Source organism: Mesoplodon bidens (genome assembly GCF_964165515.1).
Source record: "Mesoplodon bidens genome assembly, chromosome: 8".
In the NCBI taxonomy this organism is placed as follows: Eukaryota; Metazoa; Chordata; class Mammalia; order Artiodactyla; family Ziphiidae; genus Mesoplodon; species Mesoplodon bidens.
Window position 1 is genome coordinate 79241099 of NC_138165.1, and position 27663 is coordinate 79268761.

Here is a 27663-nt window from a genome sequence, read left to right on the forward strand (position 1 = left end):
GTCAACTGGTAGAAGGAAGGCTTCAATAAATAAAGACTATTAAGGTAGATACAGATATGCAAATGAAGGCCTAAATCAATAATTAAATTCAATCAACAAGGACAAACCATGTTACCTCTTCTCAAGATGCTTTACACCATTAGAAACCATATTACTCTCAGGACCATCTAATCTCAAGTTTCTTTCTCAGTTCCTTACCCCAGAAAAAACTCCATATGGCTGGGAGAAGTAGAGATGAGCAGCAGGGCCAGATCTATTCCGAAGTTCCTTTATTTCTTCTTGGGATTCATGTAACATTCCCAGACACTCCATATTCCTGTCTTGTAACTCATGCAGCTGAAAGATAGGATGGCAATTAGTGTTCCTTATTATATTCTCAAAATGACAATGGGGAAAAAGTCCCATTGGGATAAGTTTAAATTTTATCCAGAGGACTAATTTTATGAATTTAAATTTAATACGAAGACTCTGAAACAGACTAAGCAAGGAAAGTATATATATTTCAAGCTGCCAGATTTAGGGGTGTCTTGGCCAGAATTATACATATGCATGATTTCCTAAAAACGTGAAATGTAGCTGAGACAACCGTAACTGTCAATTCAATATTTAATGCTTCCTATCCTTAAAAAAAAAATGTATAGAGGAAGTATGATAGCTATGGTCAAGTTAGTTTAGTGGAATATTAGATATGTATATTTTTAAACATAATGAACATGAATGAAATCTGAAGTCTGTAAATGACAAGATCAAGTCTACAAAGTATTTAAAAAGATGTCAGGGTGCTCAATCATCCTAAACAAGTAGTTTCTTCTCCCTTGTTTCAAAAATTTTTTTATAGTTAGATACACAAGCATGTTAAAAGAGTACATAATTTTCAGAGAACATAATAACTTCAAAAATTTCTTCAAGCATGTTATGTGGACTAGATCATCAGCATCACTAGGGCTAGGGGTGCTTATTAAAAAATTCAGATTATCTTATTTTAAAAACTGTTGGGTTAGTTAATACAGACCTGTAAAAGGGTCATATATTCCTAAAGAATCTTATAAACTCAAGGTTTTCCTATTAATCAAGAAGGATGTTGTCTTGTCACTGTTATTTTAGAGACAGAATCTTTAAAAAGCTTTACTTCTTAGATCTCATAATTTTCAGCTTAATCTTCTGTTGTTGTTTTAAATCTGGTTATCACCTTTAGCCATTCTTATTCACAAAGAAGAAAGGAACTATTCATTCCTCCCCTCCCATATAACACAAGATAAAGGAAGATTTCATTACCTCCATTGTCAGTTGTCTTTGGGCATCTTTGGAAGCTTGGAGGTGAAGTCTCAGCTCTTCCTTCTCAATCACATGCTAACAACATATTAAAAGAGACATGTGAAGCCTTCCCATATAAAATACAGGTTACTCTCTTTTTAAGACATCTTAAGAACGTATTTCAGGGATATAGTCCAGAGGACTATCAAAAGCTAACCTTTAAAAAGCCAAATAAGTGCAATAAAATGGGCAGAATACAAAATCCATCAAGGTGTTCAGAGGACAATGAGCATGAATCAGTAGTTCACATCACAACTTTCTGAGGAAAATCCATTTTATGGAAAGAAATAGTGATTTGAAAGTAGTTATTCATGATATTTCATGACAGAAGACTAAAACAGCAATCAGACTAAAGCAATGTAAAAGGGTGGGGACCATGTTTATTTTGCTTAATGTATCTAGCACTTAGCAGAGTGCATAGTACTAGGTCAGTGCTTAACAAACATCTGTTGAACGAATGAACCTACTTCTTTAAGTTTGTGCTGAAGATCTACAATCTGAGACAAGAGAGAGGAAATCTCTTCTTGGTAACGAATCAGTTCATCACTCTTCCCAGACAATTCTTCAGTCATTCTGGACATCTGAGCATTTGTTTCACCTGGAAAAAAAAAAAACTTAAAATTAATATAAATGTAGGGCAGAGGTTGGTAAACTATGGCCTGTGGGCCAAATCCTGTTTTGTAACAAGCACTGGACTATCACGAATTGATTTTTCTCTAACATAAATTTAAAATAATAAACCTGGATAACCCAATAGAGAAAATTAAAGATTCTTCTGAAATAGACTAATGCTGGGAATTTAATAGGAGGCACTGAAGCTAAAAAGAGATAACTTGTAAAGGCAAGCAAGCTAAAGATTCTGCCTCAATCTTTTTCTTTATGAAGGACAAGAAGGCTGAAAAGAGAAAGGTGAATTATATATCTTTGCAACGGCCAAGACATTTATGTCTTTGAAAACTCTTCAGGAATGTAAATAAGATCCCCAAAGAAATGAAAATCAAACTTAACAAATCTAACAAAGGAATATTTCCAGCATGGAACAGTCGCAATCTGTAAAAGCTACTGAGATGCTTCTGTAGGAGAGACTTTCTGGGATACCCAGCAAACTGAGTAGGGCCTCTAAAGCAATTCTTACAATGCAGCATTCTTGCATGCTTTAGAATTCCACTGGGGAAATAAATCTTTGCTTCATATAAAAATTTTGACATCTAAACCCAAGTGGCAAAGCTATTTCTAAGTGTTAGGATGGCAATAAGGAGACAGGAGACCAGAATCTAAGCTCTTAGGTAAGTCACTGCTTTTTGTTTTTAAAGTGTAAAAGGTGGGTAATGATAGTGTTGATGGAGAAGATTCAATTTACATTCCTCTGGTTCTCTAATATTCTGTGCAAGGTACCACATTCTGAAGCCCACAGCTCAAATGATCTGATATGTTGTTATCATACCTTCTCTTTCCACATAAAAGGCTATATATATCAGTATTTATAAAGAGATTAAAATTTTTTCTCTAGTAAAGCTGATCTTTTTCCAACTGATTTGTTTTAAAAAATTTTAGGTAACAATACATGAAAGTAAAATATATTCCTTTATAGACACAGAGTTGGCATTTAACAATACTCACAGGATGTTACGTTTTACACTATCATTTAAGCCCTAGATTTGCTACTAATCAGTTTTCTGACTTTGGCAAGTCATATTCTCTATAGGACTATTTCCTCATCAACAAAATAAGTAAGAGCTTTGGTTACTTTCATTCTAACATGCTATAATGGGTAGAAATATAGGTCTTGATTTAATGATGATGACAATTTGAAACAAAGATACTTCTTAAAAGTACATATGGTACTTTATTTAGAGTTGTGGGCTCAATGTGATATTCCAAGATTTTCAGCAATTATTTAAAATTGTTTCTTGAGATGCTTCTATTGAAACCATAGACCTAATTTCTGAGTTAGTGATATCCTACCAAAGAACTGCCCAAAGGCTATAAAACAGAATACATTAACACTTACGAAGTTCTTTAACACAATCACTGACAAGCTGTTGTTCCTTCTCCTCATAGGTAATCGTTTCTGTCTTTATGTGACAAGCCTTCAAGAAAAAAAAAATCAGTATGTGATAATATCTTTTAATGATTTTATAGTATTAACTAAAAAAATCTTTACTACTTATTTAAAGATAAAAGTTCATCACTTACAAAGGAAAACAAAAACTCATAAAGCTTTATCTATCATAAAATAAAGACCATGGAAAAGGACATGACAAACATCTCCCCCTTATTCCTCTCAGGGCCTTTGCACATGTCTACTCATCCCCACCCCAACCCCTCCCCTCCATTACATATATCTCTGATAGGCTAACCCTTAGCCTCAGCTAGAATGTCACATGTTTAAGTAGGACTTCTTTGATCCATTCCCCAACCCCCCATTATATAAGCTCATGAAACACTGTAGTTTTCCAATATAGTTCTTAACTTAGTTGTAATTATTTAGTTATTTGTGTAAACTCCACAAGCTATATATTCTATGCTGTGCCTTTCTCTATTCCACCTGTCAGCTTGCTATTATCCACTTTTCAGTGGTATCTAAGTAACAATGGAGGGCAAGCACGTGTGCCTTGGCTGTCACCGCCCCCCACCGCAACTGGAATGTCAATAGCAAATCCTTAGTTATGCCATATTTCACCTCAATACTACCTGGACCTAAACCTTATAGCCTTTAAGGTAAAGGAGAGTGAGAATTAAGTTGACTGTACCTTGGATCGAAGAACCATATTCTCTTCTTCCAGTTCCTTGAGCTTTTCTTGCAGCATGTCCAACTGCAGCAAACCTTGAGATAAGCTAAAGGACTCATTGAAGCGAAGAGGTGTAGAGCAGCTGGAATCAGTTTCACTCTCTTCAGAAGCAATGGAGACAATTCGAAGTAACTCATCTTTCTTGGACAGCTCATGCTGCAGTTGATTAACCTGCACATCAAAAGGGTTTGATTTAAAAGATGGTCTTTATTTTGCATTATTTACAAGTAATATAGCTTCTAATTCATGGAGCAATTGTTTCTCACCATACAACAAAGTCATAAAATCAGCTGTTAGGTTTTACTGACTAAAGTAACAAGGGCTACAAAGAGAGTAACAAACCTCAGATACTTCCTAAGCTATAATTTTAGAGCATTAACTCAACAAATACAGCTTTTTCTATACTAGGTGAAAAGAAAAGCCAATTTCCATATTCTATATAATGGGAATATAAGAGGAAAATTTCACATAAGATGATACATTCACAGTTCAAAACAAAACAAAATGGAAGAAACTTCAAAGTATCAGAATAGAACCTTACTTCAAATTCTCATCCTAAAGGTTTGTATTTTTAAGCTGCATAACTATACATGACTTCCCAACTTTAGTTCTAGGGAATAAGTACTTTTAACACAAAGGCTTGAATGTTATTAAACATGATGATTTATAAAATATAAATGAAACCAGATAATAACAAATTATAGAAGATTTAAAATGTAACCATTCAAATTAATAATAAATCAGTTCTCACTACAAATATTTATTGTTATGGGATGAATATATTTTCAAAAATTTCTTTTCCTTTTCTTTTCTCCTTTTGTTTGGGTTTCTGAAAAGATACTTCCTTTGGGTATCTATTATTTGGGGGTACATTTAAAAAAATAAATTTAAGATAAGATCACACAAAAAGTCTACAGAAAGGAGTAAGGATAAAGTGTTAAAATCTAAGCAGGATGCCACAAGTACTGTAGGTACTGAATACAAGCTTTTATATTGACTAAGGTAGAGTAACATGAGTACTCCTCTGTACAATAACACTTCATTTCTCTACTGGTGAGTTTAATGGATACTAGTGTCATCGCTTCAGGGACACCCAGGAAAATAAATTCTCCATTTCCCAAGACCTAGTTGCTTCATGCTGCAAATACTTGATCCAAGACTTACTTGATCAAAGGCTTGTCCCAGCTGCTCCTCGAGGGCTTCATTGTGCTCAGACAAGGCATGGTTCCGCTTCAAGAGAGCTTGTCCAATTCGAGCAGCTAGCTCCAGATCACGATCCCTCTGTTAAAATACCAAACACATCTCTTCTTTGAGTACAAACAAAATTAAGTGGTAGTTTAAAATTCTGCAGTCATTTTTGCTAAACTCAAAAGCAATGTCCTAGAAAGCATCAAGATCCATTTTAATGCCCAGATATTACAAAGGAATATAGGGCCTGACACACAAATTGTGTTTAATATACATTAGTCAAATGGATGACCACCATAGTTATAAATGCAAGAGGGCATTTCTTGATATCAAGTGAGATTTATTGATCACTCCATCAATTAGGATCCAGCAACCCAACCTTTCAACTTATGACTTTAGGGACTTACAAAATCAATATAGTCTTTAAAAATGGGGACAGGGCCTGACACACAGTAAAAGCCAAATAAATATTTGTTGAATGCATTTGTCTATTAAGCATGGTAATGATACAGTAGGCATGTTGAATACAGTTCCAATTAGGGCAAAGCTTATATGCATTCAAAGCCAGAGGCTTAGAGGAAAGCATAATCAAGAGCCCTATTGTCAACTGGTATAAGAATCGTGATGTGAAATAAAATAGGGGATTTAATAGACTGGACATTTTGAGGCTATAGGACTCTTCTTAGAGTGTAGAAAAGAAGGAAGTGTGAAGAAATTGGTGGTAATGATGCAGGGAAGCCTAAAGAAAAGTCAAGCAAGGCAAGAGTTACTCTTTCTGGGTAGATGGTGATACTTAGCAAGGCATAGGAATCCTCGACATGGTGGTGGTGAGGATTGTATTCTGTAAGGTGGAAAACTATCAATATACATCTGAGTGCCTTATAGTATATGAGAATGGGTTCCACTTACATTAATCACTGTAAATAAAATTATGCTTCTATTTTTTTGGTCCACAGCAACATGAAAACAGGTGGATGGATTATCTCCAAATTTTCAAGGCCCACTTACCTCATTTTCAACATAGGCTAAGTGGCATACACACAATCATTCTGGGGTGCAGCTGGGGGTTAGGGGGGCATATGGGGAGAAGGGTACTTCAAAGAGAAAGACAGAAATTTCCATCAGATCAACTGAAATTGAAGCATAGGGAGAGACCTCTTAAGACTGCCACTTCGAAGAGATATACTATACATACTAAAAATGTCATGGACAAAGTGAGCTCAAATAATAGCCTGAATAAAAGTAGAAAAGGGAAGATGCTTCAAACTATTGGTGTTGATTTGCAATGGAGCTGCTTCTTGAATGGGCAGCTCTGTTTTTAGGGTGAGTGACACCAAGGATTTACTTAAAAAATTTTTTTTACAAGATTGCTTTTCTAGGACAGAGAAGCCAGCCAGCACTATTATAACACAACAACAAAAAATTAAGCCCTCTACAATTTCAAAACAATAAACTTCAGAAGCCATTCTTCTTTGGGATGCCAGTTGGTATGCCAGTTGTTCTATCTGTAACAACCTTATACAGAACAACCTAGAGCAAAGACATCATCATTTTTCATTGATATGCAAATCTGATAGATTCTAAATGATCTTCAAGTTTTCGTTTTTTGTACTGGAGGAAAAGAAAGACATATTCCTACCTCTGCCAGGAGATGTGTAACCATGTCGATGTCATTGTAAGTTTTGGTCATCTGCTCCACCCTGTCTGTGCCTAGAACTAAGATAGTTAAAAACAACAGTTTATAGGATATAGAAATAACACAAAGTTTTAAACAGTCATAAGCATTGAAAGATAACAACACAACAAACAACCCAGGCTTTTACAAAAAGCCATTCAGAATAAAAAAATAGGTGAAAAAAGAAAAGGGAAAGAAGTATTTCGTGTGTCAGACACTCAGGAAATAGACCAATTACTACAAACAAAATGTACATCATACAATAAATTAAGAAAGTATCAAATGAACACAAGGCAGCTACCTCCTGACTGTCTCCTCTTCCCTTGGTAAGACTGGAACTTTGGGGACTTCCCTGGTAATGCAGTGGTTAAGAATCCACCTGCCAATGCAGGGGACATGGGTTCGAGCTCTGGTCCAGGAAGATCCCACATGCCGCAGAGCAACTAAGCCCATGCGCCACAACTACTAAAGCCGGTGCACCTAGAGCCCATTCTCTGCAACAAGAGAAGCCACCGCAGTGAGAAGCCTCTGTACCACAATGAAGAGTAGCCCCCGCTCGCCACAACTAGAGGAAGCCCATGTGCAGCATCGAAGACCCAGTGCAGCCAAAAATAAATAAATAAATTAATTAATTTAAAAAAAAAAAGATTGGAACTTTGGTTCACTCACACTAGAGAATGTGGGACTGGAGAATGAATTGAATCACCAATTGTTTTACATCCTAATCTAAATTAAAGTTATTGAGGGGCGAGTTCATGAGGAGTTATGTATAAAGGAATTTAATTAGAATTCTGTTGTGATTATCTTGAACATCTATGATCACCTGTCATGTGAGCTAATATCAATAAACAAGGAATAGGACTTGTAGGACTTCTTGTAATTCTATTATGAACCATAACACTTTGTAGCTTAATTAAAAATCCTTTTTCTTTATGATAAGCTTCATCATATGTAGGCCTTTGCTATAAACTAAACTGTATACTATAGTATTCCTTGCAAAACTCAAACCCATTATTTCTGGCACTCCATAAATTCAGGAACTGCACTTGACTAATTTAGCTCCAAAGAAAAGAACAGATATGATCCTAATGATTCCACAATCACAATAAGCAATACCTTTTTAAGGTAATGATGCATAATAAAAGAGGGGTCTTTTGACTTTGGAGTGCATTACATGAAACAGACTTGTGTTTGACTTAGACTGATTTTAAAATTAGTTTGCCTTGAAGTGTGAAAAATCAGAGGTTTGAAGCAGAAAAGCTGAATTCACATATTTGAGTGAGCTTGAACAAGTCACTTACCCCTTCTGAGGTTCAGATTCCACATTGATAATATGAAGCTGATAACCTCTCACAAGGTCATTAGGAGGTTCAAATATGATAATCTACTAAGTAGTATTTAGTAAACTGCTAAGTATCATATAACTATTTACAGCTATAAACACAACTGGTATGTATGAAACAGCCCTGATTTAAAATTCTCTGTAAATAATGCACTGAGTTGGCAGCAGAAACTATGATTTAAGTCATCTATACTTTTTTAGTCCCATCTTAACACTTAAGGTTGCTCAAAAGACACCATTAGATAGGTTTTACTTTAATCTGAGCTTTTAATTTTTCTTCTTACCACCACTGCTTAAAATGAAACTGGGAATTGGGACTTGCCTGGTGGTGCAGTGGTTAAGAATCTGCCTTCCAATGCAGGGGACGCAGGTTCGATCCCTGGTCAGGGAACTAGATCCCATGTGCATGCGCAACTAAGGAGCCCGCTGGCCGCAACTAAGGAGCACATGTGACATAACTAAGGAGCCCATGAGCCGCAACTAAGGAGCCTGCCTGCTGCAACTAAGACCCGGCGCAACCAAAAAAAATAATAATAATAAATATACACTACCAAATGTAAGGTAGATAGATAATGGGAAGCAGCCGCAGAGCACAGGGAGATCAGCTCGGTGCTTTGTGACCGCCTGGAGGGGTGGGATGGGGAGGGTGGGAGGGAGGGAGATGCATGAGGGAAGGGATGTGGGAACAGATGTATATGTATGACTGATTCACTTTGTTATAAAGCAGAAACTAATTAAAAAATAAATAAATAAAATAAATAAATAAATAAATATAAAAAAATTAAAATTAAAAAATATGAAACTGGGAATTACCCAGAGCTTAATTATTAATGATAGTCTTACTTCTAGTTAAAAGTAAAACAAAGTGCTGGGTTGATAGTGTTAGGAGATAGCTGAAAAAGTTTTAAATTGAAAATAAGAAAACTAAAAACAACAACAACAAAAACAAAAACACTAGAAAGAAACATTTTTACTCCAAAAGAATTTTTATTTACAAGTAGAGAATTTTTACTTATAAGTATAAATTAATCTATAATTTAACCTCAGGGATAAGGGAAATAGGCTTTGGGGCCAGGAATCTTCACAATTTAACTTGGTAGCATAGCAGGAACAAAGGATTAAAAATTAAGGCAGATACTAACAGTGTATGGTCTCTTCTACTGCTTGTCTCAATAATACACGGGAAAAAAATCAAGTCAGTATATCTACACTCTAAGCTACAGAAAACTAGCCAATGGTTGCAAAAACAAATGTAATGCAGGGCAGTGGGTCTCAACTCCAGATTCTAATTTAATTCATTTGGAGGAAGTCCAGGGCACAGGTAGTATATAAAATATGCCAGATGTTCTGATTTGAAGCTAGGGATGAAAACTACTGATCCAGGGTTAACACTCAAAGCAAGAACCAGCAATCCTGGAGACCAGTTAAAAACAGTTTTTATACAACTAATTTAAAAAATACATGACATGGCTTATATTATACGACTGATAAGAGTTGAAGATGAAGTGGCAAATTTAATCTGAAGTCAAACCAGTAAACTAAGGATGTAATAAAATGCTGTGAGGTACCAGTCACACATGATGAAAGGGGAATAGAAAATGAAGGACACAGTAATACAGAAAAGAAATGTTTAGAATAAAATATGTTTTAGTGAGGAGAAACTAAAATATATTTCCCATAAATGCTTACCATCTGTCATAGTCTGACAATTTAAAGCTGAACCTTAAGAAGTTACCTAGTTTAATGATCTCATTTTCTTATATGAGGAACCTTGACTAAGAGGAATTATGTGACATGTCCAAGACAGCAAAGCAAACTATTAGTGGCAAAGCCAATATAATAATAATGAGGTGATAACAACTCCCGTCTCACAAGGTCATAAGAAAAAACTTGGGTCTGCTCGTGCTCAGTGACGGGAATGGGCTCTTTGCACCATGTTGCTGTTTCTACCACAGTCCCACCAAGATCAAAAGGCTTTTATCTGATGAAATATTAGAGTATTTATCTGTGAACACAACTTATAAAACAACATAGGTACCATTTTTGTTTTTAACGTGTGAGTATATCTATACATGTCTATACACAAGAGAGGCTGGAAGGCTATAAATCAAAATGTTAATAGTGGTTATCTCTGAGTAGGGGTTATGGTTGATCTGTTGTTTTCTGTTCAGTTTTTTGCTAATTTTCCATGAAGAACAAATGTTATCATTGCAATCAAAAAGTAGCAGCTCTTGTTAAGAGGTTTCAAAAAGGAAAAATGAATTTTCAAATGCTTAGATATTTATTACGGCAAAGAAGTTGGATAATGCAACCAGAATCCTCCAATTCTTATGTTTTAAGTGAAACAGTCTATAGACCACCAAGCCCCAAAGGCTGGGCCACCTCAACTGCACCGAGTTGCTCAATTCATAGAGGAACACAAAGGATTCCTCTCTGCAGCCTAATCAGTTCTGCCTTCTCTTCTTTAACACAATACTCCTGATAAAGATAGGCTGCTTGGGATGATTCCAAAAGTACTCAGGGCAAAGCTCCTAAGTATTCTCTTGGCATTTAAGTATTGTGATTAAATGCTTCCAAAGCGATAGACTAATTCTTCACTGTAGTTCTATAACCAAGAATTCAGGGCCAAGCAGGCTGACTTTATTATAATTCTATCCAATACTATTTTTCCTTCAGTTCTCAGAGGTTAAAATAAAATATGTTAAATGGTACAGAAATTACCAATGCTCCTTGCTTGTTTCCAGACGAACTTTCTAACTCTCTAAGAACAAATTATATATCAGGGAGAAAATAAACATTTGTACAGAACATTTTTGGTTTCTGAAGGTTGTTAGTTAATGTTCAACATTTTTGTTTAATATTTGGAGAATTTAATATTCCTGAAAAAACATGGGGAGATATATATAAGCACTTCACTAATTCTTACTCTGTTATATCCACGTAATTTCACATCAACCATCCCCCAATCGTTTTCAAGATGGAAAATGCCAATGTTAATCCATTTTGATATCCCTGTTATTTATATGAGATGGTTCTTGAATAGTTCTCTCATATGTCCTTTTCAAGGTCTAGAGTTTTCGCCACAATTATCTAATTTTTAAAAGACTTCTAATCTTTCATCACTCTCCAGACCTCCCACACCAAAAAACAAAAGCAAAACAACAAAAAACAAAAATGAAACACACAGTTCACATGGCAGAGTAAAAGCTAGAATAGCTCCTGATAACTACAGACAGGTCTTGAGGTTTTAACCCCAAAGAAGTGGTTCTTGCTACTATAATACAGAGAACATTTCTGCAATACAAAAAACTTCCTTCAAAAGAACTGAGGCAGAACAAAAGGGAGGCTGGTGATATATACGGTCTAGGACAGCCTTTCTCAACAGAGTTCCAGGGGAGAATTAAGCCCCATAGATAATGCTTTGAGTGACAATGTTCTCAATTCTCTGACAAATAATACCTACCTAGTACATAATGTAGAGGTGATAAGGTAATTCATTCTACAACAGATGTCTTAGGGCATATGGCTTAATTCTTCTGTGGAACTGGTTGCGAGGAATTATAAATCCGCTAACCTCTACAACTTGACTTATGGTTAATGCTTCCTGAACATTATCTGTTGTATTTCCTTTCTTGCCAGTAAAGGTTAATGACTTTCAAGGGCAGAGTTGAGGAAAAGTATAACTATCAACCAGAAGTAATAATTTCTACAATCTATTCCTCTGCAAAATTCTACACCCTCCCTAATTCCTTAAATTCTCCAGTTAATGTCACTGTGAAATGGCCATATGGCTTTGGTGACAAAGCTTTACATCAGTGGTTCTCAAATCTGAGTGTGCACCAGTACCATCAGGAGGACTTGTTAAAACAGACAGGTCCCACCCCCAGAGTTTCTGAATCAGTAGATCCGGGATGGTAGCACAAGGATCTGTGTTTTTAGCAAGTACCAAGTGATATTATATGTAATTAATGATGTGTAATTATTACACATCATTAATTACATATAATATCACTTGGTACCTGTAATTAATGATGCCTTAATTACAACTTATATAACCACCCCCCTTTTTGTTATGCATTAGGAAGTGGTACAGGTGATCCCTTACTCCCAAATAAAAAATGCCCTGAAGGGCAGATCAGGTTTCTATTTTTAGCCTTCACACGAACAAATAAATGCTACTTTCTGTCACAGTGTGATCTGATCGCACTGCTTGCCCCATGTCACTGTGGGGCTCTCTCTCAATAAAATTAAGAAAACCCTGCATGCAAAACATTCTTTGAGTATCTTAAACTTTGTGTGTGTAAGGCAGGGACTAGAAGGGAATTACTTTTTTGGACCCACCCATTGTTTACTTTTAAAATAAAACACTTGAGAGCAATCTCTTTCTGGTTTGGTAGGGGCTTCAAAGAACAACCAGTGTCCTTTTATTCATGTGAGATAGGTTCCCATCCCAAAACCTTGCCCATGTTTCCTTCCAAATTTCTTTATTTTCTTCTCATAGCTCTTTCAGTTTCTTTGTGTTATATAAGAGAGAAAGTGTCTCTGCCTGTGCCGCCTCTTTTTATTAGCTGTTATAATTCATTTTAATGAGCAGGAGTATCTACTGGCATGTGAGGTAAGTCAGGACAAGAAGGGGCTGAAACAGCACCAGGGAGCTGAACCCTAGGATGGCTTGCCAGGGTCTGTAGTAACTATTCTAAACCACAAATCTTGACATCTCAAGGGGATAGAAAACTGTGGAAAAGGGTAAGAGAATGGTTTGTATCATGCTTTTTAAAGTTTTTAAAAAAATTTTTTTTTAATTTATTTTTGGCTGCGTTGGATCTTCGTTGCTGTGCACAGGCTTTCTCTAGTTGTGGTGAGCTGGGGCTACTCCTCGTTGCGGTGTGCAGGCTTCTCATTGCGGTGGCTTCTCTTGTTGCAGAGCACGGGCTCTAGGTGCACGGGCTTCAGTAGTTGCAGCACGAGGGCTCAGTAGTTGTGGTGCATGGGCTTAGTTGCTCTGTGGCATGTGGGATCTTCCTGGACCAGGGATCGAACCCTTGTCCCCTGCATTGGCAGGAGTCTTAACCACTGTGCCACCAGAGAAGTCCCCGTGATTTTAAAATCTTGGTCAATTTGCTAAATAAAGTAAATCACTTATCTTTTACAATCATAAGATAGAAATTCATAATGAAGTTTATTTATATTTGAGTGAACTGTTAACCCAAGGAATTGATACCTTTAAAATAACAGTGAAACTAAAGTACAGTACAGAGATAAAGTATCAGTGAACGGATGATGATCCTAGCTTCTTTGCTTCATGATATTAGGTGTATCATATATAGTTTAGTTTTCAAATTGTTGAAGTGAAAATAGTACCATTAGATGAAAGGAATAGGACACTTTTCCAGATCTTGGAAGTATGGATCTTGTAACATCCTATTAATCTCAAGTTTTAAATTGCTCCCTTGAACACTATGGTTTGTTTATGTAAAGTCCTATAAACCAAGTATTTTAGAATCTGTTTACCTTTCATTTCCCAGTCTTTTTATTTAAAATTCATCCTAAAAGTAACTCCATTAAATCATGATCTAAGACATCTTTCTAGCTAGTCTCCCTCACTGTCCCCTCCAGCAGCATATAGGACAAAGAACATGTAAACTAAGGGGCACTTTCTATGCCGCTTTATCAGAATAATGACAAACTAAATTTATCCCGATGAAATTTCAGTTTGAAATTTTCTCACAAATCTAAAAACTCAGGGAACAAAGGGAAATAGAAATAAAAAAATGTTCCTTTTAAAAAGCATTTTCTAGAAAATCTCAAGCAAATAACTTCTCAAACTATAAAGTTAAGAAAACCTTAAGGGCCTTAATTTAATATTCAGCTACTTAAAAGAATTATTGAGGACAGAAATACAGTTCTATTTGAGTTCCTAATTCAAGTTTAAACAATGTTTACAATTCTTTTTCTGAGCAGTAAGTAATCTGGTTATAGGAAAGCACCATTAAAAGTTAATGATTACTATGAAAATGAGAATTTCACAACAATCACTCTCCAGCTAGAATCTTTAAAAACACTGAAGCACTCACTGGGAAAATATCTAGGACCTAATGCAATCTCATATCTAATTCAAATGAAAATAATTTTATAAATACATCAATATTGAACTTATAGAATTATTATATATTCTAACAGCTACTATGCATAAAACATCTTTATAGTGAATGAATTTTAAAAAAGTAAGCTCAGCCTGAATGCAGATTTTTGGAATAAGGTCAAAAGCAAAAAAGGTCTCCATACTTGAAAGTTTAAAAAGTGTCCTATTTAATTTTGTCATTTTTAAAGAGTGTGGTGTAAAACAGACTTATTTTCAGGACAAATTTGGCTTACTTTCTCACTGAAATATTCTCCGAATCCTTAAGTAAATGATGAAGATTACTATACAGTGTGCACGTATTTCTCCTCAGCATTATTAAAGCTACTTATGTATCCAAGAACTCCGCTTCTTAATGACTTGACAAGTTCCTGTGACTATGTCAGTTTAGTAGGGTAGATTAGAGTCAAAAAGCTGATGGCTCAAGATATTAAAGTATTAGGATAATAAATGCTGTGAAATATAAAGGGATATTAAATTTTAAATACTTTCACTACTTTTTTTTTTTTTAAGTTCCCTTTTCTCCACAGTTGGAGGAAAGTATCAAGTAAAAGATGAGAGAAATGGAAACCTCTGAGTATGCTTGCAACCCTGGACACTCAGAGTCTTAAGAATGATAAACTTTTTGCATTCAGACATAACACAATTAGAATCATCTCTTCATGTTGTTAAATCAGCTCAAGTTAAAGTAGGTACAAACTGAACAATGGCTAGGGATGTCAAATGTTTTAAAAGTCACCACCAAGATATTCATGATCTTTAGTTCAATGGACAAACTCTAAAATACTCACTCATATAACGGAAAGTCTCTTCAGCAAGGACTGGAGAGAGGGCATCAGATCCATGTCGCTGCTGGCGTGGGGACTGAGTCCAGTCTTGATTTTCATATAGAAAGAGAGAGTCTACTCTTAGCTTATACTGGGGTAGCTGTTCTTCTAGCAGGCCCACCAGCTCGACTTCAGGGAGATCTTCTTTGGAGCACACATCTAAAGAGGAGATTCCATGTAAATGAATCCAATATATTTCAATTTTCTAGGCTACAGAGAAAAATCGGTGAAATTAGTTTTGTCAAAGTAGGATAACCAAAGAAACATTAGCCAATACCATGTATCCGATGATTTTTATTACTGTATCCTGGTACTACAGTTGGCCTTTCTCTAGGTTTCTTTAATATGAGAACTTCTATAGTAAAAATACTACCATGAACTTTAATTGTATCCTATCTAAAAATATATTGCTTAGGGAATACACTTATGTTTTTAAAGTTTGAAATTTCTTATTTCTTCCTTATCAATATATTTAGTGCTTCTTACAAGAGATCTGATCTCAAATAACTTATATGCTTCGCGGAAAAAAGGCAACACAAAACAACCAGAAGAAAAGGAGTTCAAAAGGAATAAAATTACATGTTCTTTAATAACAGAATTGAGCTCTGTGGGAGGATTCTTCAAAATCTGGAAAAATTACATTTTACTACATTCTCACAGAAGCTAGATATAAAAAAAATTAACACTTACTGAAGATGTGATACATTTAAAGTCTTGAATACCTTTCACATCACTACTCGCTCACTTGCACACCTCTAACTCCCCCTGCTTATACTTCTCTGAACACACTTGGGCTTCTCCACCTTCATGTGTTTGCTCCTGGCTTCTTGTTCCAAATGCTACCCATCATTTAACACCTCCCAAATTTAGCAGTTTACAAAAAAAAAAAAAAAGTTATCTCTTTTAATATGCTTAAAATACTACAGCTTAAAATAGAGAAACTACAGGATGTCATATCAACCCTCTCATTTTTAAAAGAGATCTGGTATTTCCTTTGGGGGTGGCATAAAGAAACATGTTCTAACTCTGGCAAAGAACAACAAAGTTCATTTTAAGAAAACATACATTAAAAGAGTAAATTTCAACTACTTGATCTTAACAATGAGGAGGCTGACATTAATCAAATCAAGTACAAGGAGACTGACAATATCAGACAATCCTATTCACCCAGAAGGACAAGCAGTGGCTTCATAACCACAAAGATGAGGTATATAATCACAGAGATGAGGTACATTTAAAACTTTAAATATGGATCTAAAGAAGCTCCTCTCAACCCTTAGCAGATCTCTTAAATAAGAGATCTGAAAATACATCCAAATAATATTACTATGAATTCTATGCGACTATTCAAATTTTTCCTGCCACAAATATATCACATACAGATTGTCATTATAAATCTGCAGGAAGAGAAGTTGACTATAAAATACATGCAGAGCTAAAAACAGACTCTTAGGCATTCAAGGGTATAATGAAAATGAAGAAAAAAGTAACATTCATTAAAAGAACAACTATTCCCTAGAAATTTTCTTTTAATAAGCAATAATAAAATTCTGTGAAAATTCAAGATTACCAATTCCCTACTTCAAAAAAATAATTTTAAAAGTGAGTACACAATCAAGGTTTAGTAGATTCAAATAACATCCTTAGGAGCAAATCCTATTTGCTTCCATATTATTTTTTCTTTTGTTTTTTTTTAAAGATGTTGGGGGTAGGCGTTTATTAATTAATTTATTTATTTTTGCTGTGTTGGGTCTTCATTGCTGTGTGAGGGCTTTCTCTAGTTCTGGCAAGCGGGGGCCACTCTTCATCGCGGTGCATGGGCCTCTCACTATCGCAGCCTCTCTTGCTGCAGAGCACAGGCTCCAGATGCGCAGGCTCAGTACTTGTGGCTCACAGGCCTAGTTGCTCCGCGGCATGTGGGATCCTCCCAGACCAGGGCTCGAACCCGTGTCCCCTGCATTAGCAGGCAGATTCTCAACCACTGCGCCACCAGGGAAGCCCCCATATTTTTGATAATGTACTATTTATTGCTTTCCTGATTGCCCAGTCTTAATATTTTTATCCTCCAGATGTCCCTTCCTTATGCTCACTTTTTTCTAGCCACATTGCCTCCATTTAGGTTCAAGGCCTCCTCTTGTTTCTGTTGAATATGGCCTCAAAAGTGGTCTGTCCTCATTACACTCATATTTTCCTCTACATCTTCATATATTTATTAGTTACTCTCCTACACAAAGCGAAGAAAGGCCTGAATTTCATGTAGCCAGAGAAGAAAAACATCATGAACAGTTAAGGGCAATCAAAAGATCCTAAAAGTATCATGCCTACTGGTAGCAGGGTTAAATTAATGCTAGAATAAAGCATACTAGAGTATGGTCTTGTGATATAGAGACTTATATAGCAAAGATTAAAAACAAGCCTCAAAAGAACTGATATCGGGCTTCCCTGGTGGCGCAGTGGTTGAGAGTCTGCCTGCCGATGCAGGGGACACGGGTTTGTGCCCCGGTCCGGGAAGATCCTACATGCCACAGAGCAGCTGGGCCCATGAGCCATGGCCGCTGAGCCTGCGCATCCGGAGCCGGTGCTCCGCAGCGGGAGAGGCCACAACAGTGAAAGGCCCGCGTACCGCAAAAAAACAAACAAAAAAAACATATTATCAGCAAGTAACTTGAGGACCTGCCAAAATAATAACAGTTTTTCAAATAAGACAAGAAAATTCAGACAACATGACACTCAAAATATTCACTATTTGATAAAAAATTACTAGATATTCAAAGAATAAGCAATTTGTAATCCATTATCAGTTGGAAAATAAACCAATAGAAACAAGCCCAGTAAAGACAAAGATGATAAAATTAGTAAACAGCAATTTAGAAATAGCCATTATTAATATGCTCAAAGATTTAAAAGGAAAACATGAATCTGATGAAAAGAGAAACAGAAAGTATTCCTATATTTATAAAATTCAAATAGAACTAGAGTACAATATCTAAATTTAAAAATTCACTGGATAACATTAACATATTAGACACTATCCAGAAGAAAAGAACAGTAGACTTGAAGGCACAGCAATGGAAACCAAAATGAAAAAAGATTAGGAAAAAAACCAGAGTGTCAGTGACTTGCATCACAATAACAATCAGTCTAACACACATGCAACTGGAGTCACTGAAGAGGAGAGAAGAGGGAGCAGCAAGGATATTTGAAGAAATAACAGTCAATATCTTCCAAATTTAATCAAAACTATAAATCCATATTTCAGTGAAATTCAGTGACTCTAAGCAGGATAAACACAAAGAAACCCAAAGAGAAAATCTTAAAAGCAGAGAGAGAAAAAAAGACACATGACATTTGAGGGAACAAAGACAAAAATGATCTCATCAGAAGCAGTGCAAGGTAGATGACAATGGAATGTCATTAAAGTGTATAAAAAAGTCAACTTAGAATTCTGCACCAGTGAAAACACCTTTTAAAAATGGTGAAATAAAGACTTTTCAGACAAGCAAAAAACATTGACTAGTCATTGCCAGCTGACCTATATTCCAAGAAATGTTTAAGTTCTTCAGGCAAAAAGGATATAAGATGGAAAGTTCAATCTACAAAAAGAAATAAAAAGTGACAGAAATGGTAAATCTGTGTGGAAATACATAAGCCTTTTATTCTCATAATGTATTTAACTTATAATTGTTTAAAGCAAAACTAATAACAATTAATTATGTATATAACAAATGTAAATGTAAAAGGCATGGCAAGAATAATACAATGGCGGGGGAAATGGAAGAATACTGTGTGTCACTTTATGAAGTAGTATAATGTTATCTGAAGATAGACTGTGATAAATTTAAAAATGCATATTGCAAACTCAGAGCAACCGCTGAGAAAAAAGAGAGGTATAGCTACTTAGGTCAATAGTGGAATTAAAATGGAGTCCTAAAAAAAAAAAACCAGCAAACGAACAACTCAAAAGAGGAAAGGAATGAGGGGAAAAAAGGAAGAAAGAACTTTTAAATGGAACGAAGAGAAAACAAGTAGGAGTTCAGTAGACTCAACTAAACTGATAATTATATTAAATGTAAATGGTCTAAACATACCAATTAGAAAGTAGAGATTGTCAGACTAGATGAAAAAAAGATCTGACTTTAAACTATCTATAGGAGATGTCCCTTGAATATTCAGATAAGTTAAAAGTAAAAGGATGGAAAATGTTATTATACCAATTCTACAAAAACTCTTTCAAATATAGAGAAGGGAATATTTCACAACTCATTTTTTGAGGCCAGCATTGCCCTAATACCAAAATCAAGCAAAGACATTGCAAAAAAAAAGGAGTACAAACCAATGAATGGGAAACACACACACACACAAAACATTAGTAAATCAAATCCACAATATATAAGAAGGATAATACATCATGACCAAGTGGAGTTTTCCCCAGGAATGCAAAGCTGGTTTAAAATTAAAAAATAAATCAATAGAATTCACCACACCAATGGATTAAAAAAGAAAAACCATCTCAGTAATGAAAAATATGTATTTGACAAAATTCAATACCCATTCATGACAAAAACCTCTCATCCAACTAGGAAGAGAAGGACACTTTCTCAGTTTGAAAAAGGGCATTCTCAAAAAACTTCTGGTGAAAGACCGTAACTTCTCTCCTAATATTGGGAATTTGGCAAGGATGTTTGCTCCCACCACTTTTATTCAAAAATATACTGAAATCCTGTCCCATTCAAAGGGCAAGGAAAAGAAATAAAACACATCTAGATTGAAAAGGAATATGTAAAACTGTCTCCATTTGCAGACATTATGGTTTATGTAGCGAATGCTAAGGAATCTACAAGAAAGTTAATAAAACTAAGTTAAGCAAAGTTGCAGAATACAAAGTCAATATATAAAGAATCAATTTCATTTCTACATACTAGTAATAAACAGCTGGAAAATAAAATTAAATAAACAATGTCATTTATAGTAGCAGAAAAAAATTAAAAATTTAGGATTAAATTTAATAAAATATGTGGAAGACCTGTGTAATGAAAACTACAAATACTATTAAGAAAAATTAAAGAAGACCTAAATAAATGGAGAGATATATCATGTTTACGGATTAGAAGACTCAATAGTCTTAAGATGTCAATTCTCTACAAAGTCTATATAATTCCATTCAAACTTCCATTAATCTTTGTTGGCAGAAATTGACAAGCTGGTTTTAAAATTTATATAGAAATGTGAAAGGTCTAGAATGGCCAAAATAATTTTTTAAAAAGAAGAGCAAACTTTGAGAAATTACACTACCTGATTTCAAGATTTACTACAGAGTTACAGTAATCAAAACACTGTGGTATTTATGTAAAGATAGACTTAGGGATTAAAGAAACAGAATGGAGAGTCCAGGAATAGATCCACACGTACATAATCAAATGATTTTTCAATGAAATTACCAAGGTAATTCAATAGTGTAACAGATAATATTTTCAACAAATGGTGCAGGAACAATTAAACATTCAACTGGGAAAAAGAAATCTGGACCCTAACTTCATTATATATTCAAAATTAATTACAAAATGGACTGTTGACCTAAATGTAAAAACAAAAACTATAAAACTCTTCAAAGAAAACAAAGGAGAATGTCTTTGTGATCTTGAAGTATGCAAAGATTTCTTAGAAATGACACAAAAAATATGAACTATAAAAGCAAAAATTGATAAACTGGACTCCACCAAAATTTTAAACTTTTGCCCTTCAAAAGACACCATTAAGAAGATGAAAAGGTGAGCCATGGTCTGGGAGAAAATATTTGCACCCCTTTACCTAACAAAGGATTTACACAGAATATATAAAGAATATTTACTACAGTTCAGTAGTAAGACAGATATAAAAATGGGCAAATGATTTACATAGACAACTCAAAATATCTAGAAATAGCCAATAAGCACATGAAAAGACACTGAACATCATTAGTCATCAGGGAAAAAGAAAGTGAAACCACACAGAGGTACCAGTACACACCTACTAGAATGGTTAAAATCAAAAACACTGACATTATCAAGTGTTGATGTTGTTGTGCAGACGTCAGCAAACTATGGCCCACAGGCCATACTGAACCAAACTGTACACTTAAAATGGGTGCATTTTATAGTATCTTAATGCAGGTATCTCAATAAAGCTGAACAAAAAATGGGAAAAACTTTAGGTTTAGATGGGTTGCATAATTTTATGGAGTTTTAGAAAAGTAGTACTGTGTATTTACTGTATGTTATATAACACCTCCAACTGGTTTTGTAGCAGTATCCCATATTTAAACACATTAATACAATTTCAGCAAACAAGTATTCCAACTAAGTGAGATGTCTAGAAATAACTGGACAGGTCAGGTTTTGTGGACCAGTGAGTTTTAGAACCAAAGTTTAGAAAAAACTTTGGGTGTACAGAGTTTTTAAAATTTAGTCTTGCAGGTAAGGACTTACGGGGCTGTACCTGTTTTTGCATACCCTGTATGTCCTGAGAGCCTCTTATGTGCCAGATACTGTTGTTAGGTGACTGCAGGGCACAGAAACACAAGCAACCCTGTTCTTGCGGAGACAGGAAGATAGGAATAGGAAGACAAGATAAGGGAGATGAGTATGACGCAGTTCCTACTGACCAGGGCTCACACGGTACAGGGAGTCAGATGCAGACAAGGAACAGCACCCAAGGCAGATTTTGATAATGAGATAGGAGACCTGAGGATGGAGAAATTAATTCAGTGGTCTCTGAGGAGACCAGGCTGGAAAGAGGCTGAGTTCCATCATGGTGGGTCTTATATGCATTTTATCCTGTAAGCAACAGCACTTCATTTATTAAACTGGACTCACCAGTGATGCTCTCTGAGTCTCTGTGATTGATATTCATAAGGTTTTCTTCACCCATCGGTGATGTAGAAGTGGCATTCTGGGATTGACTCATGCAAGATCCTTTCTTGCTTTGGTTGAGCAGGACAGCTTTGGTTTGAATCAGAGTAAAGGAAATCCATCAAGCCATTCAATAAAGAAAGGTTCTGGTCAAATGGATATTTTCTTTTAAACAGATTTTTTTTTTTTGATGGTCAAATGACATCTGGAGCAATGAGTGCTGTCATGTGATTATCACTCCTTGGATGGTCATGACCTAAAACAAAGAACACATCAAGTGACTTTAGAATTCAGCATGCTCATTAATAACAGCAGTCCAATTACCCAGAACGTCTGTCATTAAGAATGTTTTCCTAATGGTACACACACCACATGGATAAATCTAGAAACGATATACTGGATGAAAGGGTCAGACAAAAAAAGCACATAGTTTATGATTCCATTTATATAAAATTCTAGAAAATGTAAACTTACCTATAGTGACAGAAAGCAGATCAGTGGTTGCCTGGGGTTGGGGAGGGATGACCAAAGGGCAGGAGGAAAGTTTGGGGGATGATAAATATGTTCATTATTTTGATTGTGACGATGGTTTCACAAGTATATACATATGTCAAAACTTATCAAATTGTATATTTGAAATATGTGCAATCTAATGTAAATTATAATTCATTAAAGCTGTTTAAAAAATTTAAAGATAATCTACTGTTTAAAGTAAAATAATAATAATATATTGTGGGGTCTATAACATATGCAGAAGGAAAACATATTAAAACAATAGCACAAAGGCCAAAATATCAAAATATCACTCAAAGGTGAACTGTGATAAATTAAAAATATATACTATAAACTCTAAAGCAAACAATAAAATAACTCAGAAATTACAGATATAAACCAACAAAGAAGATGAAACGGAATAATATAAAACAGGGTTTCTCAACCCTGGCACTACTGATATTTGGGTCTGGAAAATAATACTTTGTTGTATGCATTGTAAGATGTTTAGCAGCATGCCAGGAGAACCCTCTTCCCAGACCCTCTCCCAGTTTTAACAGCCCCCAAATGTTTCCAGACAGTATCAAATGTCCCCTGGGGGGGCAAAGCTGCCCCCAGTCGAAAACTACTGATATAAAAGATGCTCAACTTCACTTATAATTAAAATAAATAAAAATGTAAAGAAAATATTTTTCATCCATTACATCAGCAAACATTAAGTTTTATTATATTCATTGTTGGAGGGGTACAGAGAATCTACTTATACTGTTGATAAAAGTGCAAATTGATACAAGCTTTTAGGAAGGCTATTTGGCAATGCCTACCAAAGTTTTCAATGCATATACACCATAATTTAACAATTCTACCATTAGGAATTTATATGATGGAGATACAGAGTATGCCAAGATGTAGGCATAAGGATGCCCATACAGTATTTTCTTTTTTTAAAGCATACGTACACAACTGGAATCAAGATATCCATAAAGAAATAGTTTAATAATGGTATATACAAAGGAATATAATGCATTAAATATATGTGTGTACTTTAAAAAACCCAACTGTTGCAATCAAAAAAACTGTTCAATATTAATTATAAACCTAGCTTTATATCAAAAGACAGTCTCTACTAAATAGTGTCTACTTAGCAACATGCAGCTTCTATTTATGGCTAATTCATTCTCATACCTACTATTTACAGGCATTATAAACATGATGTGTTTTTTTTTTACAAGAGTCACCACCAAGAAATAGAAAAGACCAAAATAAAAGCACTAAAGGAGACTGAAAATGGTCACTGAGGTAGCACAGAGACACACTGTCAGCAACTACTAGGGAAGAGAATTTCAGAGACAGAATGGGTAACAGAATTAAACATTACAGAAAAGTCAAAAAAGATCTTTGGTTTAAAAAAGGTGGTATACAGAGACCATAAAATCAACAGTAACCCTCTAGAAACCAGTTCAATCAAGAGATGAGGCCCAAAGCCAGGCTGTAAGTGGTCAGGAAGCAAGATGGTAAGAATGGAGTTTAGTGAGTATACACCAAGATTTGCAACATCCAGGCTTTCATGAATTTCCGTGGACAAGTAAAATTTCAAAAACTTCTGTGGTTATTGGCATAGGGTTGCTGTTTTTATACTTCATAAATGAGAAAAAAATGTATAAGGAAAAACACATAATAAACAACATTCCTTCCCAGAAAAGTTTATAATTTTATGTTGACATAAAAATTTTCCTATATTTGAATTCAGAAAAATTTTATAAATTTTTAAAATTCTATTTTATATAAACAGTTATTTTCTTGAAACATGTTTGTCAATATAGCAATCTGTACTAGCCAGTGCAACATGAAGTAAAGCTCAAAAGTATTTGTTTAGGTACTCTGATTTTAATTCCAGTTGTCAAAAATTCATTTTCACATCCAAGATCAGTCTACTGTGTGCAATTAAATTCTTCCCCATGTGCTATCTTATTGTCCAAACTGCCACTCCCAAATTAACCACTGAAAGGGCAATGGAACGAAAATGCATCAAACCAGTAAAGATTTGCCCACCCCCACCCAGTGAGGTTGGGAGGAGGCCATTATTGAGCCTACTAGAGTGGTTAAGAACATGGATTCTGAACTCCAGCTCTACTACTAGTTGCATGACCTTGAATAAGTTACTTAACCTTGTTTCTTCATTTGTAAAATGGGCTTAATAACATGGTCTACTTTATGGGGTTACTATGGGGATTAAGTGAGTTATGAGAGGATAACAGTAGCACCTACCTCAGATGGTCACTGGGGAAATTACAGGAGTTAATACATGTAAAGCTCTCAGAACAATACCTTAGAATACAGTAAATACTATGTAAATATTAGTTATTATTATTTCTACCACCACCAAATAGTACAATTTTATCATTATCATTATTATTATTGTACCTTACACAAACTTGGGCACACTGTAAACCCTACTGTTGACTGCTAATACAATCTGCTCGCAACCTAAGAAGTCACATTTACTTCCTGCCCTCTGATGAGTGATGTTAGTTTGTGCCCTTAATCATTTTCTTTCTACCTCTGTGATTCATGAACAAACTGAAAGCTTGCAGAGTCAGAGTTCTAAATGTAGTAGAAACTAAACTTTGGCAAGCACAAGCAACACATATTCAGTGCGTTTCCTAGTTTGTACACACTTATTCTTAGTAACTCCTTGAGTACCATCTACTTGCTATGCTGGATCTTTATTCACTCTTTTTAGGAACAACTTCACGGCTTTTTTTTAATAAAACAGTCAACCAAGCATGCGTTATTTAACAAGAAGCCAGCCTTTGTAATTCTTGCACATTTAGGAAAAAATAAAGTAAACCAGCTAAGTGACTTATTTTAATGAGAATGAGACTTAAAAAGAACAAACAAAACATGTCATTGATATAAACATTGCGGGCAGAATACAACGTGCTGATGACTTAGTTTAGCCTAGCCATGGAAACTAAAATGGTCAACAGTGAGGGCCTAAATATAGGCCTTGTGCCTTAAAAAAATCTTGCTACTTCCTTAAAACGGGATACTCTGGCCAAAACAGACTTATAGAAAAGGCTAAAACAATTCAGGACACTTCACTTTGACGAGAGTGCAGAGCCTAGAAATACAGTAAATATAATGATGTGACAAACATTTAAATTGGAAAAATATATTTAAAATTTTTATTGTACAAATAATACTTTGGGGATTAATTTAAAATACATGTTGGCTGCTGATCTGAATGCAGAAATGGGAACAGTGCCAATCACCAACTCCAGCAGCAGCTCTTGTAGACACTGTCAACCTTCACCCAGACAAAAGATAAACTGTATAATTTAAAACATAAAATAAATGGACCATGTTTCCTATATTAAATAATGGATTTTCACCAAAGACAGAGACTCACTAATTTTTAATGTATCTGGCTACATCAAAGATAAAATTTACAAAAAATACACAATAATTTTAAAATCAGATATTGAACCACCAAAAAAAAAAAAGACTATACAATGGCTTCAGTGCTAAAAGCTGAAAAAAAGGGTGGCAGGGGGTGTCACCCCCGAAATCCAAGCTGGATAGTGAGCAGCAGATCTTACAAAGGCAGAGCCCACACACCAACACCAAGGCCAGCTTCGTGGGTGAGCCACAGTACACTACATTCCGGCACAGCTACTCTACCAGCAACTGTAAAGTTCACCCTGAGGGGCTATTTGGTCCTAGCAAATATTTGATCCCTCTTTTTTTGTATCATTCAATTTAATGACAAGTAGATTTTTCAGAATATAAAATACATGGAGGCAGCTCTACTTACAAGCAGGACAAATTCCAAAAGTCTGTTAAAGCTGTTAGTCTAAAAGAAATCTGTTAGTCTAAAAGTCCAAAACCATGAGTGAAATTTAGGTTTATGGGGTCTGCATTTCCTCCGAGCTGGTATATTTTTGGCATTAAAAAAAATAAGTGTCCTGTTTTGTTTACAATGAACATTTACTGAGGCAGGCAACCCCTCCCTGCCACAATCTCCACCAACAGAAGGGAGGCAGCCTCTGGCAGCTAAGGAATCCACACCAGAGTTTCACCTGCAGATTAGAAAAGGCCTTGAACCCATGGTGCGTCTGTGGCTTTTGATAAGTTTCCACAGCACCACTTTCACTCACCATGCTCAGCCTTTAAGTTCTTGAACTACAACTTTAACCTGAATTTCAAACCTTTGACTAAATAGGCATCCCATTTTAGCGATGATCCTCTGCTGAAACCATTTCAGACATGCATATTTCTTCACCTTTGGCTGACTCTCAACTGCACAGGCACATCTTTTTTCACACATCCTGGGACTGTCCTTCGTAATCATTCTTATTGTCCAGTCATATATTTAATATGTATAATTTCCTCACTTTCAATTTTTTACACTATTTCTATTTTAGTGTTCATCCATCTATCACTAGTACTGCTTTCAGAGATAAAATGGGGGGCTTCCCTGGTGGCACAGTGGTTGAGAATCCTCCTGCCAATGCAGGGGACACGGGTTCGAGCCCTGCTCCGGGAAGATCCCACATGTTGCAGAGCAACTGAGCCTGTGAGCCACAACTACTGAGCCTGTGCTCTAGAGCCTGCGAGCCACAACTAGCACTCTAGAGCCTGCAAGCCACAACTACTGAAGCCCACGCGCCTAGAGCCTGTGCTCTGCAACAAGAGAAGCCACCGCAATGAGAAGGCCATGCACCGCAACAGAGTAGCCCCCACTCGCTGCAACTAGAGGAAGCCCGGGCACAGCAATGAAGACCCAACACAGCCAAAAAAATCAAAAATAAATAATTTAATTAAAAAAAAAGAGACAAAATGGGGTTTGTAATATTTGTAATATTTATATTAATATTTATAAGATACCTCAAAACTATACATGTATAAACAAACATGCTATAAATAACAATAATGTCTGAGTTGAAAATGACCATCTATTGGTGATCAGCAGAGCTGAACCCCTTACTCTGTAGCATACTTTGT

At 35.5% G+C, this 27663-nt stretch overlaps 1 protein-coding gene across 1 annotated transcript in view; it reads right to left on the reverse strand.

Moving 5' to 3' along the window:
• Positions 1-27663, reverse strand: part of TRAK2 (trafficking kinesin protein 2) — a 61673-nt gene that overhangs the window by 17326 nt on the left and 16684 nt on the right. Inside the window, exons 2-10 of the mRNA XM_081242888.1 lie at positions 22129-22420; positions 15242-15436; positions 6934-7010; positions 5271-5387; positions 4068-4277; positions 3326-3404; positions 1782-1912; positions 1276-1350; positions 199-336 (exon numbers count right to left, since the gene is read on the reverse strand). Coding sequence (XP_081099014.1) covers positions 199-336; positions 1276-1350; positions 1782-1912; positions 3326-3404; positions 4068-4277; positions 5271-5387; positions 6934-7010; positions 15242-15436; positions 22129-22219 — 1113 coding nt within the window. The 5' untranslated portion in view covers positions 22220-22420. The remainder of the gene's footprint in view (positions 1-198; positions 337-1275; positions 1351-1781; positions 1913-3325; positions 3405-4067; positions 4278-5270; positions 5388-6933; positions 7011-15241; positions 15437-22128; positions 22421-27663) is intronic.